Below are 15,500 nucleotides of genomic sequence, written 5' to 3'. Positions count from 1 at the left end.
TCGCTGTTTTTAAAAATCAATTAGAAAATTTTAAATCAGCAAAAATAATCTGATTTTTCAAAATGTACATTAAATTTAAATCAGATCCACCCGGCCAGGACACCCGGCCAAGGGCCAGGTTGCCTAGCCTCACTATAACTGACATTCACCATAACCTCAGCGGCATATAAAATAGCTGCACCTCACTTTAGCACATGTAACAAAGCCACATGTCCTAAAACCATATAATATGGGTGTTGTCATCGTCATAGTGTTTGCCTTCTTTCAGAAAATGCACACACCATCTCTTTGTCTAGCAGACGGATCTTCCAGCGCTGGCTGCTCCTTGTTTAACTTGGGCAAACAGGGCTTAAGCAATTTTCTCTAGCTTTATTTGCCGAATTACCCTGTGTCTGAAGCTTTGTTTAGCTTCCTCTCTGTCTGGTAGCTGAAGGTTCATTTTTTTTTTAGCTCCCTTGAATGCTCTCGGTTTCCCCTGTTTTCTCTCTTCCACATGTTTTGCTTTCCTTTCCTTTATGGTGCACCTTTACTTGTGAGGAGTCTAGAGGGGCAGCGCTTAAACTGCAGTATTGCAGTTGAGACTCTTTAAGTGCTGTTGGGGCAGCGTGGAAGCAGCACGCTTTGCTTTGGTCTTCTTTCGTAACCCACGAACGGTCGGGAAAATTTTCCAGCTGCTGGTCAGCGAGATGTTTCTGGCAGATTTCTGTTTATTCAAAAGGGGCAAAGGCTGGGTGTTGGCTGCCTTTATGCAAATACAGTAATGCATTGGTAAAAGCCCTGGAAATGTAAAAGTAAATACAGCCTTTCCGAAGAAAGGTGGCCACCTTGTGCCAACTCAGAGTCACTTATATCTGGGTGTTTTCTGCTCTGTGTCTGAGAAGGGAGGATGTTCCCTGCCACCTGCTACCTGGCATGTTTTATCTGGAAATCCCGGGAGTGAAATCTGGGGTCTTCTACATTCAAATTGAAATGTGTTTCATCCACGAGCGAGTCATTTTTATTGCCAGGTCTCTGTATTTTGTTAAGTTTTCCAGTTCTTTATCTTCAACTCTGGCATCCCCTGGAATGGCCACATTATTGTAAAACAAAACAAACCCAGGCACAGTCAATTTTGGGGCCCGTGCTGTGAAATTTTATAAAATATGCAGATCTTAGAAATAACACCATTTTTTGTTGTTTAGTCGTTAAGTCATGTCCGACTCGTCGTGACCCCATGGACCAGAGCACGCCAGGCCCTCCTGTCTTCCAATGCCTCCCGGAGTTGGGTCAAATTCATGTTGGTTGCTTCGATGACACTCTCCAACCATCTCGTCCTCTGTCATCCCCCTTCTCCTCTTGCCTTCACACTTTCCCAGCATCAGAAGAGAGTCTCCTCTTCTCATGAGACAGCCAAAGTACTGGAGCCTCAGCTTCAGGGTCTGTCCTTCCAGTGAGCAATAACACTATTAGACCTACAAAAAAAAGAAAAGAAAAAAAAAGGCAATATTGGAACAGCATACATCGATTACACTGATATTTAACTGGTACTTAGGTTTTTGGTGGAAAGTTTGATCTCTTATATAATACTAAGTAATGATGGAGGGGTTCTGGGAATTGTAGTCTTGCAGCCTCTTGCCCGTCCCCTAGAGGCAAAAAGGGTGGGAGACTTTGGATTAGGAACCGCCTAATATTGATTGAAATGGCATTTGCCTGCTGGGTGTGGATTTCCATCCATGCATTTGTTCCAGCCGCCTCCTTCGTTCGCTGCCGTCTCGATCGCTAAATGGATCCTCACGGTTTGCGTCGGGCAGAAGATCTGTTAGGACCGTGGTGATGATGATTCGTAGGGGGATTTTAGCTGAGGCAGCAGTTTTTCCCTTAGACTTAATGAAGCTCTCGCTTGAGTGCCTGCCCAAGGGAGCCTCAAGGGAGTGGCTCAGCCCTGCTCATCTCCCCTTAAGCGGCTTTCTAAAGGGCTGCAAACTTTCTGGCCCGAAAGGGGAGAAAGGAAAGAGGGAGCCTGTCCCAGCAAATGTGCAGATCAGGAACAAGAAGGGGAGGCCAACATCTGAGGTTAGAAAGTCTTCCATCCATCAGATCTTTGGCTTTGCAGTCCCGTTTTCTGAGCCACTGAGGATTTTGTCGACTTTGTATTGGCTGCGGAGAGAAAGTTCTGTGTCCACAGGCTTGCTCAGGGCATGCTCCAGATCCATCCTGCATGGCCCACCTCGGAAGGACGGTGTGTGTGTGTGTGTGTGTGTGCGTGCGTGTATCTGAAGCTTTCTCCTTCGCCCCAGCGTATTTATTTCCCCTCCAGTTCAACATTGAGTCACTTCTTTTCCTCCTTTGACGGCAGCACATCCCTCCCCCCCCCCAGAACTGGTGGCTGCTTTTTTTTTCAATTCTAGCAATTGATTATTTACTTCGGCATTTAACCTGGCGATCCTCCACTAAGTGGCCCTCTAAATTGCCTTCTGATTTTATAGCCGCCACCCTCATCCATTAGATCAGCATCCATGGATTCACTTCTCCACTGCCTGAAAATATTAAATAAATTTTAAAAAACCCAGAAATACGTACAGTATTTACTGGAATATGTATTTCCATGGTGTAGCCACCAGAACTAGCCACTAGAGGGAGCCAGAGACAATGCTGTGTATAGCGCTCGCTTCGTCCGCATTTTTCAGCATCTGCAGTGGGTCTTTGGAGCTGATTCTCTGCAGATACTGTACCTTGTTCCTAGTGGAACCATCTCAAAGTGCCCACAGGTTTGTGGTTGGCAAGGATAAATAAAACGCAGCGCGTGTGTTTGGTGGGGACAGATTGTCATTGGGTGACTAGTTGACGAATGAAATCGAAAAAGCCTGGGCAACCTAGATATATTGGCTGAATGCGTACTAGCCCATGTGCTTGCTTTTCTACGTTTTGCAGGCATGGGAATGGCAGACGGAGTGGAAATGGGGGAAATGGGCCTTAAATCCTCATGTGCAAGTGGGTGAGAAAACATCCTTTGCCGTGCCGAACTAAATCAATAGCATTTCTGAGTATGTAAACAAAAGCGTCCTAGCTATTAAAATTCTGTCTGCAATAATGAAATGGATGGCAGTAGGCACCGGATACAAATCAGATAGCTTTTGTAGATCTGCCGGAGGCTTCCAAAGCAGGGAAGCCATAGATATTGGCCAGTCTTTTCCCCATCACCTTTTCCCTGTTTCCCCTCCTTTAACTTCAGTTGCTGGGATTCGAACATGGGTCTTGCAGTATTTTTTTTTTTTTAAAAAATCAGAATCGGAAGTGCTGGCTTCAGATATCTAGCTTCCCAGATATGCCCTAGCCTTGACTGGAAAAGACACAGTTGAAATCAGCCTCCTGGAAAGAGTCCAGATCAGGCGGTTCGGTCTTCATGGTGCGCGCGCTTGCTGGCAATAGATGGGGGGGAGACTGGTAGACGGATGAGAATTTGTCCCCGGGACTCGGAAATTTTTCCGTTGTGGTTGCGGACGGCCTTCTGAGTGCAGACAAGAATGGGCAGCCTATGTTTTTACCGCCAGGGGCACTTGCAGAAGGAGAAGACGGAAGGAGGGGCCGACATGGCGGCGTTTGAAGAGTCTTGATGAATAGCTCCATCTATTCTTTCCCCTTCTTAACAATATTTATGGTGTCACCATTTTCAGTTTGGTGCAGGAGTCTTGCTTTAAGAGGGGGAAGCAGTCTTTGCCGGCTCCCATCTCTCAGGGGCACATGGCTAATTCGGCACCGAAGGTCAGTGTCGCAAGCTGCAAGCGACTCCATCTGATCTGATTTGCACCCTCCCCCTTTGATATCTTGTTATTTTGTCTTATGAGATGGATGCCGCATGCATATCATTTCCTAGCCGTGTCTCAATCCAGGGAACCAGTTGTTGGCTTGAATCTGCTTTTGGTTTCATTTTTAAAACCCCATCCTCCTTTACAGAAGCAGGCTGTCTAGGGAGCCGATCGTATTTGCATCCAGGGAAATGAATGGGATGGCGCTCCTGTTGATTTCAGTAAGCCTAGTCAAGAAATAAGACCTTATAGCTGCTCTCAAGAGCCCTGCGCCTTTATCTCTTTCCTTTCACCCCATTGTGATGTTCGGTAACGTGGAATGCATCCCATGTTCTTGTCATGGCTTCTCCTTCGCAAATTTCACTGGTGACAGTTTGTAGGGGTGGGGCTCTTTGCTGAGCACACATTATTAATGCAGACGGTCCAGGTTCATACCCAAGACATCTCCAGTTCAAAGGCTCAGGTGGAATACGATGGGAAGTATTCTTCTCTTTCTGATGGTATTAGAAAGCTGCTACTGGTCAAAGCAGGGACTATTGGGTGAAGGGACAACTGATTTCATATATTAAAAGACAGATTTCTGTGATTATGTTGAGACAGCAATGGTTAGAATTTTTTTCTGAGATGCAGTATCAGAGTTCACCACTAGGGAGAACCAGAGAGTATTTGGCTGTTTTTTTTTCTGACATGTTGGTCATGCGAGTCCTTAATAATGTGCAGTGCAACAAATTCCTTAATCTGAGCAGCAGCAATCTGGTTGCTGAAAAGGTATCATTTGCATTATGGGTTCCTCATAAAACATGACTTTCCATCCGCTTGTTAAACCCTGTGCTTTGCCTCTAGAAGACAGGGTGGGAGAAGCTTTCTGTGTGAGATCCTGAGTGTAGCGCTATGGCAGTTGCAGTTCCGTACATCTACAGGGATGCAAGGTTGGGACGGCTGACAGGCAGGTTCCTAGTTCTGAGCCTTTGGCCTTCCGGACGTTAGCATGGGCCAGGCTCAAGGGTTCTGGAGTCTGGAAGTGCAAAACCTCTGGAGGACCACAGTTGAGAACCTCAGATCTAGTCCATGTTGGACTAGATCAATGACTTGACTTGACGGGCTGTCATGTCCTGTCTTTGTAGCAGATGACGTCCTATGGCCTTTTCATGGAACATGATGTGGTTGGAGAAGAGCAGTGTCAGCTGTACCGTACTTTGACCCATTGGGCGTTTTTTTTAAATTATGAAATATATTTCCCGACCAGCCTTCATCCACATGGATACCAGGTTATGTGATGGATGTCAGTAAAACCTGCTGTGCCAAATGTTGATGCCATAAAGCAATAAAACCCTTCATCGCACAGCAACCATATCTTTTAGTCTCCATTTCACCCAATTACGTTTGTGTCACCTCTTGCTGAGTTGATCAGTTTGGGATGGTTTGTTTTCATATTTCAGCACCCTACTCGGCCCCAATTTTGGAAATATCTTTTTGCAGTTTTCTTCACATGTTCAAAAACTTTCCTTGCCTGCTGCGTTGGAGACTAGTTAGTCCGAATTTAAGTTTGCCAAGTAACCTCCATGCTTAAAGGGAAGCTCAGAAAAACACTCCTGTTGGAAACTCTCCTGTGGAGATGCTGCTTCTCCCATAATGATGATGGGGTTCACCAAGTAGTGTGGTAGTAGCCCCCCTTTAAAGTGTAATAAATGGGGATGCTGCAGTGAGAGATGGTGTTCCCATCATCCTACAGTTCTCCAGCTTGAGACAGTGGGCAGAAAACAAAATGGCGAACACCACCCTGAAATGCCAGACCTCACCGTTTGTTTTGTGGAATCATGGTTTTGTTTTTCCTCCAGATTCCCATATGGTCGAATTATTAGCTCAGGTGCAACTGCTGGTATTCACAATAGTTGGATGGGATATAAGTTTGGAGAATGGCAAAGACTGCTGTTACAATAGACTTTTCTACTCAAAAAAATCTTGCTAGACTTCTGAGACCTTAGAGGATGCCAACCCGGCAGATAAGCTTTGTTTACAGCAATGGGGACAATCAAAACAACTTAGAGAGTTATAAATAGGTGGAGACAAGGCATTCACTATGATAGGATTGTCAACAGTGGTTTAGTTTCATTTTGGAGTTGACCCTATATTGGGTAAATGCTAGCCAGGTCGGGCTTTTGATTTTCCTCCGGGACGTGTAGAAGGTGGTGTAGGGCTCCTGATGTGTGTTTATGTCTTAATTCTCTCGGTATAGACCTGGGTGGTGGTATGTACTTCCTTTGCTTGGCTCATCGTAGCTGAAGCTATCTTTCCGTAGAGTGTCATAAAAGCTCAGAGGGAGGCTTACAAGGTGCATTGTAATTTATATGCTCCATAAAATGAAACTAAACATCATAAAATTTGTCTTGATTACCTAATTCCACCCTGCTTTTTTTCCCTCCCTCTTTCAATCCAGTTACGGATGTCGAAATCAAACGGCTGAAAGATGCCTTCAAGAGGACCTGCGGGCTTTCGTGTTACATGAGTCAGCTCTGCTTCATCAGGGATGTGCTCGGAGATGGAGTCCCTCCGAAGGTTGCAGAGGTAATGACCGTCGTGCGTCCCCCCCTCTACCCTCCTCCGCAAACCTTGGAGGGAGTTATCGTCATGTGTTCAAGACCCTGTGTTCAAGTCATCACTCAGTATTTCTCACCCTAAGTTGGCCAAAATCCTCTGTCCTTGTTAGCTCATTGGGATTTCTAGCTCTTCGTACAGGTCTGTTCTGGGACCCCTTTATGTCCACTGCGTAGAGGTGGGGCCGTGAAGATTCACAGGACTTTATTTATTTATTTATTTGATTGATTGATTGATTGATTGATTGATTGATTGATTGATTGATTGATTGATTGATTGATTGATATCCCGCCCATCTGGTCTATACAACCACTCTAGGCGGCTTCCAGTATAACATAGACAAGTAATATAATAACAAAAAAATTTACATAAATCTTCAAATGACAATTTACAATTGATTCTGAAGTGCTGACCCTTCTTGGCTCCCACTGTGCTGACGTTTCCTTTTCCCCCCCTCCCTCTAGGGGTTGGGTCCCCAAATGTTCTTGGACTACAGCTCCCAGAAATCTCAGCCAGCGCCGCTGGGGGGGGGAAGGTTTTTGGGCGTTGCAATCCAAGGGGAGTCAAGTTCGAGAACCACCCCTCTAGACTGAAAGTGCTGGACTTGATAAAGTGAAGGGTGGAAGCATGAGATTGGCACGAGATATGGAGTGGAAAAGAAAATGGCCATTCCCCCATGCCCACCCACACTCAACTCAAGACCTGCTCTTTGTGGGGCCCCAAACTGCTAGACCTGGTTTGTTGATGTGGATTGACACAGCACCCTATATATTTGGATTCTTCGTTGTGGGGGCTTGGCAGTGGTGCCAGTTAACGATGTGGCACCCGAGTGTCACAGCTGGAAACTGGAAATGTTATTCTTGGGTGAAAAAAATCACTACATATACCTTTTGAAATCATAATAAAGGGGTAGACATTTCAGACTTCTGCAAACGTGGAAGATAACTGACGCTGATCCCGGAAAACGTACTTGTGAATCTGGAGAAATCTTTATCCTAAACTAATTTACATAATAAAACACTTGTGCCGTTGCTCCGGCGAAGCTAGGTAGGCAGGTTTCTGAATAATGCAGCAGATAGCGGCAGTGAACACAAATACAGCGTCTCCTTTCCCACTTATCAAGCATTCATCCATAAATGTTTAAACCCCTCCTCAGTGAATTCCTTTAGTTTTCCAATTTCCTCTTATCTGTGACATGTGTAATATGTACTGATAAAATCAATGCAGAGTAGAAAATGCGCTTGTGGATTCTCAGGGGCCCCAGTTCTGTAGGCAGTGGCCTGGTGTCTGCCCTTCAGTGTCTTGAAAAATCCAGCTTGTGTTTATTTTTTTTAAAAAAAGCAGGCCCAGGTTTCTAGTCCTCATGGGGGTTTGAGAGGTGTGGTTAAAAATCAGTTATTTAAATTGTGATTTAAATCCCAATTTAATTTTTTTTTAAAAAAAAATCCAATTAAAAAATTAAATTGTCTTTTAAAATCCATTTCATTTAAGTGTAATCCACAGTGGTGGTGACATAAGAGCAGTTTTTTAAGTATCCCTTAAAAGGGCCCAGATTAGAGACAGGACACATATGTGAATCCAGGGAGGGCGATCCTGCAGGAGACCCTTATAAGAACAGAAATACTTACCTGCACATTAGAAGAGGTGGGAATTTGCTAGTAAAGACCATTCTTCACAGCTTGTTTATCTGCTTAGGGTAGGATTCTGACCTGCCTCCATCTCTTGGCTAATTACTTCTCCAGGAGCCAGAAATTGAAATAGCAATCAAAGAATTATGTTTTCTGCTGGCTATCATCATGTTTCACGTAGGGGTTGGCAGCTGGCAGACCTTGGGCGGAATCTGGACACAGGCAGGCAGCCCCTCTAATGGCGAAAGAGGTACCCTGGCCTTTGGGTGACCGCTCTGCTTATTAGAAAGCGCTCTGCTTCGCCTTGCTTTTGTTAAAGTACTCATCTAGCTTGGTTCGTTGCCACCTTCACGAATCTCAGAGAACCACCTCGTGGTCCTTGTTCTGTGAGCTCATTTCTTAAGTCACAATGTTTGTGTTTATTTACTTTTTTTAAGGGAGCCGACTCTGCCCTGTACCCCAGAACTAATAATAGAGTATGCTTTAAAAAAAAAAAAACCAATCAAAGACTATTTGAAAGTCACAGAATCTTTGCAACTGGGTTTTCCGGGCTAGCTAGCCTTAGTTACTACAGAACAGAAACATGAAAGAAAAGACAGCTTCTAGTTAAGGCTCAGAAAATGCCAGGCGCTCGTACTAAATAATTTTTTTTCAAAAACGCTTTCCATCCTGGGGGCTGCCTGGGAGATGCACATCTATTGATTTTCCTGGTATGAATGATTAGGCATCTCCCATTAAGCGAAGTCAGAATGAGGTGCAGTCTATTTATCTCAAGACGAAATGGGCTAATGATTTTTTTTTCTCTTGTCACTTGAAGAAGCCATTATTGATAGATCTGCCTGCATCTCTTGCCCGCGCTACTGTGCACATACGAAAGAAAAGCAGATTTCAAGCACAAATATGGGAAGGGACAGAATACAGACACAAAAGGGGGCCACATATGTTCGCTTCCATGTTGAAACTGGCACAGAGTCTGGGCTTAATGAAAAGCAAGCCAAATTTCTAGACCTTGTAATTCAAAGGAGAGCAAGAAGGGAGAGTTAAGTGGCCATGGTCTAGTGGAGGAAGGGTTTTTGAATGCAATGGAGAAAATGTGGTTTTTGTGCTTCGTTTATTTTCCCTCTGCATCCGTATGGCCCTTCACTTTCATCCTTCGAGGGCAACAGATAAATGGCAGATTCCAGAAGCTCTGGCCTGCTTTGCCACCATACTGTGTGATATATTTGCATCCTTTGCATGCAGAAGCTGGGATTTTTCATTGTGCAGAATAGGAACCGTCTTGGCAACCATGCCGTTTCGCCCAAGAGCCGAACGACACTGCAAACTCCCACGTGGTCGCTGCTTATTCTGATATTGCATGTTTCAATTAAAACCTACAGCGGCCAGAAGCCTATTGATTTTTTTTACACCATCGAAAAGCCCAAGAGCGTAAATTGCAGCAGTGAAGTGAAGGAGCTCCCGCTCGCATTCCTTGTCAGGCACCAACTCAAGGACTGACCAGGGGAGAGGAATGCAAGCAGCGACTAGTTAAACTAGTGCCAGTTTATTGCTGTGCCGTTGAGTGGCCCGGTGTTTGCACCCTTAGTGTATAGAATGTGGGCAGGAGATCAGGCCAGGGCAGAAACTCCTGCAGAGATCCAGCGGGCAGCCTCTGCTGCTGCCAGGGCATCCTGTTGAGCCCTTCCTTAGGAGAGGAAGTGAATTAATCCAATGTAAATGTATGGCATAACAGCCTCCTTCCACTGGAGAGTGATTGGAGGTGGACAAGCTGAGAAACACAGCATCCTTCAGAGACATAGCGGGCAGCCTCCTCCATGACCCTATCCTTGGAACAGCTACTCTTGTAAACTTCGCACTGCGTCCGAGAGTGTCCTGGCATTCAGGCTGGCCGTTGCTTCTCAGCAGCTCACATAGTTAGAGGCAATCCTTCCTTCCTTTCCCAGAACCATCAGTGCAGCCGACAGGTTGAACTCTGCAGCGCCAGCATGTTTGGTTTGGAGCTGTCAGCTTTTTTCCCCCCTTCTTCCAGCACCGAGAAATCTTGATAGGTAATCAGGGAGGGTGGGTAGATATTGTGAAAAGCGCTCTGCCAGCTTAATTGTTTAAAGTGTTGACAGTTGCCGCTTGCATCTTGAAAGTGGGCTGCGGATTGATCTCCATCTGGCCAGGAGGATATTTTCGGGGTGTCCATGAGAAGCAAGAAATATAATATTTGTCAGCAAGAAAGGTCCCTGCAGGGTTTTGGACCTCAGGTCCAGAAAACCCGGTGTTTAAAAATGTTTGTGTCGTAGCCTGGTTCAGAGGCCGAAGAACTGCGCTTTGAGGCAGAAGACCATTTGGAAAAGTCCCTTCTTTTCTATGCTGGATGTGGGGTTCTAGGAACTCAAAATTATCATTTTTCCAACCAAATCAGCCACACACCTCCTGTTTTCTTTTTGAAGGGCCTCCCAGGAGCTAATTTTCAGGTGTCTCTCCAGCCGCTCTAGTTGGCCGAGAATTCCAGGAGCCGAAAAACACAAAACGTTTCTAGAGTGTTCGGGCAGAGGGAAGGAAATGTCTCAGGGGTGATACATGCCTGTGGACCAGGAAAGAGAGGATGGAAACAGTCAAGTTGTCGTTTGGGCTCTCAGGCATCCCTCTCTTGGAGGGAGGGGGGCCTAGCTGTGTGTGCCACAAAATCCGCCCTGCGTCCCCTGAACTGTCCTGCTGCTGAGCGACCGACCGCCATCTTGTCATCACTTCCCTCTGGCAGCGAAGTAAGGTGTGCTGACTGAGCGCCAGCCTGGACAAAACCATCAAGTCAATACAGTTGGATAAAAGATTGGTTCCCAGCTCCTAGATGAAAGCAGCGAGATCTGTCTAGCCGGCAGAGGCAGAGGCGTCGATGCTCGGAGATCACCTGATTCTCAGGATTGTAGGCTGCCTCATTAGCATCCCACGTCAAGTTGCCTGCTTCCCTGGTTTCTTCTGACCAGAAGCTTTTTTTTATCGATCCAGTCTTCTGTGCTAAGAAATTAAATTCCAAAACCCTAAGAAACCAGCAATGGAAGTAGTACAAAGTGAAATTAAAAAACAGCAGCCGCCGCTGAACAGCAACAGAAAAACAATCATCTTGCTGCAGTTTGTTCAGCAGGCGGGTCATACGGGGCTCTGAGAAAAAGGGGCCCCCACTATCCTTGTCAACCAGATTCAGGGGCGCCAAGATTGAGGCTCAGTTTGAGATAAACAGGGCTTGAAACCCATGCGCACACCAGCTTGAGGCAGTGCGGTGTAATGGTTAGAACGCCGGGACAGACAAGCGGCATGTTGCAAAGGGGGAATCACTGCATGTACATCCTTCTGGGGAGTCTCAGGTCCCTTGGGGTCTACACTGAAGAGGAGACGTGATGTGGGAAAATACATTCCGCAAGAAGCTGGAAATTTGATCCTCCCAACAGCTGCTTTTCTCCCTTTTTCCGGTGGTGATTTCAGCTTCTAATCATGTGTTTGGTTGTAAGACGTAGCCTGACCTTGGCGTTGAAGGCTGTCACATCTCCGGCACATGATCATTCCTTATAATTCTTCGTTTGCCTCCACATGGCCAGCCAAAGCATCCTCCGGCTTGTTGCCTCCTTCCGTTTCTTCTCCTCTTGAGAACCGTCTAAGGAACCATCGAATTAGCACGAACTTTCTTGCTTCTCCCAGATCTGCCTGTCTCCCGGTCCTTATCACCTACTGAGCTTGTTTTTGTAGAATTCCTTGGGCGACCTGGCCAGGTTTGGCTTGTATGGAACGGTCTCCTGGTTTTTGCATAAAACCGACTCCAAAACAGAAATTCCCACATCAAGACGAACTTTTTGGGAGAGGGAAGCGTTGATGTACCAAGTCTACAAGAAGGAAACCTGCAACTGTGGAAATAATTCAGCCAAGTGATTATTTCGTGGCCTTGTTACATGGAAGAAGTGGGGCGGGGGGGGGGGGTTTAACGGTTCTCAGAATGAGAAAACATTTCATAAGACAGGCGTTAGAAATATTGAAGTCTGTAACCGCAGTGATTAATATGTGCGAATAATTCAAGAAAGCTTACAGAGATTTCCTGGCAGCCTGGTTCCAAGATTCATGAACTGGCAAACAGGTGTCATAATGGGCAGAAGATGCTCTATTTATAAATTATACTTTGGCTTTAAAAAAAAATTTTTTGCAAGCCCCACAGGCCATGGTGAGTTGGCTGAAATGCATTGCTCCCTTTTAATGAATAAAGCCTCTTGTTCAACATGTTGGAAGCTTTTTGTTGATGGGGTTTTGTCCGTTTCCTCCCCCTCATTTCTTGCTTTCTAGTGGGCACCCAATGTGTTCGTAAATGGAAGTATTTCCATATTTCCTTCTGTAAGACACCCGAGGATTGCGTACGAAGAAAGGCCAGCGAACAAGGAAACAATCTAAAAAATGGTTAGGAGCTGTCAAATTGCCTTTGTCTTCTGACGACCCCATCAGTGAGCAGTTTCCAAAATGTCCTGTCCTCCAACTCCTGCTGCTCAGCTCTCGCAGACTCAAGCCAGTGGCTTCCTTTAGGGACTCAATCCATCTTGTATTTGCTCTTCCTCTTTTCCTGCTGCCTTTGAAAAGGCTGGGAAAGGCTGTAGCCAGATGGAATCTGGCCATTATTTTCAATCTCAGTTCGTTGTAATGGTGTCTAAAATAACCATTACCCAACAACAGGGAGCCAGAGGCCCATGTCAATACGTGCCTCGACCCAACCCACCCCCCAAAAAACCTTCAGCATCTTTGAAACAAAGGGATCTTAACTTGGAGAATTTTAGAAGGTCGGTAGCCTTTAAGTCTATTAATGATCCTGTATCACATTTGCTTAAATACAAGCACGATCTTCAAAAGGGTTACCGATCTCTCTCTCTCTCTCTCTCTCTCTGTGTTTGTGTGTGTGTGTGTGTGTGTGTGTGTGTGTGTGTGTGTGTGTGTGTGTGTGTGTGTGTGTGTGTGTGTGTGTGTGTGTAAGAGGCAGATTTCACGTTCATTTTTATGTGCCGTGATCTGCATTTCCCTGAGAGGCTGTGGGGGAATTCTAGTTTAGGGGACCTCTTTTGCATAAATAAACCAATCTGAGATAAAGAACTTCAGCCATGACTGACGTGCGGGGGCCCATCTGGCATTTCCACCGCCACGCTTTGCTCCTGGTAGAAGCAGGAGGTGCCCGGGTTATTTTAAAGAACGGTCGGGCGAGGGGGGGGAGATTTGGCCGGCCGGGTCTCCTCACATGACTCTCTGCCCTATAAATAATTGCCTAGCGCTCTGGCCCGAGGGGTAAACATGATATAAGGTCTGTGTATGAGGGCAGATGAGTCAAGAAGGGTCGTAAGGACCTGTCGCCTAAGGGGTGGGGAGGGGAGGATAAGCACCGTTATCATGGTCTGTGAATTAAGAACATGCATTGTGGCCTGTCCTGGCGAGTCTGTCCTGTGGTGTCAGTGGGGAGGCTGCTGGCCAGGGAGGGGGGCAAGTCTTGGAGTCTAGAGTCCCAGGTCTGAGTCTTTGGTACCAGGTCCCAAAACGGAGTCCCTATTAAAACACACTTTTTCCCCCAGAAGAAAAAGGAAAGGTTGGGTGGGTTCACAGTCGAGAGTCGAGTCTGAGTCATTGAATTAAAAACAACACCCGAGTCAAGTCTCCGGTGTGACTTGAAGTCCGACGTGACAGCAGGTCTTGTGATTTGATCCCCCCGTTCCTGCGGCTCGGCTGCTGCACGGCTTGGGGCTGCCCCAGACGTCTGTATGGCATTGCGAAGGATCCCGGGCACCCTCCCCTTCCAGCCGTATGCTGTGCCACTGAGAGTGTGCCTCCATGTTCCTGCCTCCTGGCAGTGGCCAGGCTTGGCCCCTGCATGAGGTTTGGAAGCCCCAGAAGAGTGACACTTAATGGACAGCCCTCTTTAAGTCCCCCGTCCTCCAGATGGTTTCGCGTGATCCTTACATTGTGGCTGGCCAGCCTGATCCAGCCCGTGGAGGAGGCTGCCATCTGGCCCACAGAGGGTTGAGGCTGGGCCCCTACCCCTAACCCCTACCCCCTACTTGGCGTGGCGGGATTTAGTGCAGTGTAGAGAAAAGCGGCAGGAATTCTAGGTCATTCTAGGTCAATTCTAGGCAGGAATTCTAGGAAACTAGAGGCATTGGTGGCAGGGAGGGAAGGGCCCCACCTACTCCGTGCCGCTGGACGGCGGCAGGTTCATTTGCACAGAGACGTCAGGCTTTAAATTTTTTCCTTCTTTTCTCCGCAGCTCATCTACTGCTCGTTTGGCGGCACCTCGAAGGGACTCCATTTCAACAACCTGATTGTGGGCTTAGTGCTCCTGACCCGGGGACGAGATGAAGAGAAGGCGAAATGTGGGTGCCCGCTTTTTCTTTCTCTCTCTACCTCTACCTCTACCTCTGAGAGCTAGGCAGGGCAGGAGAGATCGCCCGCCCGAACAGAGAGCAGAGAAGAGTCTTCGCGATCATTGAATTAATTCCCTTATTAGCCAGGTTGTAAACAGTCCTTGTCTGAGCTCTGTGTCCTTGGCGACTCGACTAAGGCTGCTTTTAGGCTTTAAAGCTCTAAGTGAGCAGCAACGCCCATTGTTGGGGGGGGGTTTCTGTTTTTTTCCCCTTAAAGACAATTTAATTGTCTTTTAAAGCCAAATGCAAATAATTGGATTATTCTTTTTCCAATCCAGAGGGGAGGTACTAAGTCAAAAGTTTCAAATTGGTGCTTATTTGGAAGTCTGTCTTCTTGACACCCCCAGTATTCTGAGTGTCTCAGCCGGGTGTTTGGGGCTTCAGTTCCTGTCATTCCTTGCCTTTGACTAGACTGGCCGGGGCTGATAGGAATTGTAGGCCGGGGGGGGGGGAACCATCTGGAGGTCTACAGTGTCCCGTCCCCCCGGCCCTAAATCCTGTTGGAGTGATGCTAGAAATTATGCCCGTCATATAGTTTGCTATGGAAAGTTGAGCTTTCCTTAAGCAGTGGCTGGGGTGTGTGTGAGAGGAGGACGGCTTGGTCGGTGGTATGGAGCTGAACCATGATTTCTATTGCATCATGGTTTTGAACAGAATTCCCTTGCTCCGGAGTGCCTCCTGTTTATAGCAGGAGGAAAACCATCTATCCAGTTTATTTTTTGCTATCTGGTAATTTCTCCCCATTGGAAAGACCGAACAATCAGCGGGGACCCAACGTTTCTGTTTACAGATGGCGCTTCGATGGGTTTAAGTGTAACGTTCCTCCGGCTTTGTTTGTTCCTCCCTAGACATTTTCAGCTTGTTCTCGAACGAATCCGGCAGCTATGTCCTCCGCGAAGAGATGGAGAGGATGCTTCTGGTGGTCGACGGGAAAGTTCCAGAGTCCCTTAAGAAATGCTTTGTGGAGGTACGTCCCACAGTTCTTACCTGATGACAGGGAGAAAGTGCAGATACTTTGACTAGGCAGTCCTGTTTAAATTTAAAAAACAACAACAACAACAACAACA

At 46.6% G+C, this 15,500-nt stretch overlaps 1 protein-coding gene across 4 annotated transcripts in view; it reads left to right on the top strand.

Moving 5' to 3' along the window:
- Positions 1-15,500, top strand: part of USP32 (ubiquitin specific peptidase 32) — a 99,406-nt gene that overhangs the window by 25,284 nt on the left and 58,622 nt on the right. For all 4 annotated transcript variants that reach the window (XM_072978533.2, XM_072978536.2, XM_072978534.2 and 1 more), the window contains exons 2-4: positions 6,223-6,350; positions 14,277-14,382; positions 15,282-15,400. In XM_072978533.2, the coding sequence (XP_072834634.2) occupies positions 6,223-6,350; positions 14,277-14,382; positions 15,282-15,400 (353 nt within the window). The remainder of the gene's footprint in view (positions 1-6,222; positions 6,351-14,276; positions 14,383-15,281; positions 15,401-15,500) is intronic.

Source organism: Pogona vitticeps, chromosome 7, assembly GCF_051106095.1.
Source record: "Pogona vitticeps strain Pit_001003342236 chromosome 7, PviZW2.1, whole genome shotgun sequence".
Taxonomy (NCBI): domain Eukaryota; kingdom Metazoa; phylum Chordata; class Lepidosauria; order Squamata; family Agamidae; genus Pogona; species Pogona vitticeps.
Note: the sequence above shows the minus strand (reverse complement) of the source record. Positions and strands in the feature narration are given on the sequence as shown.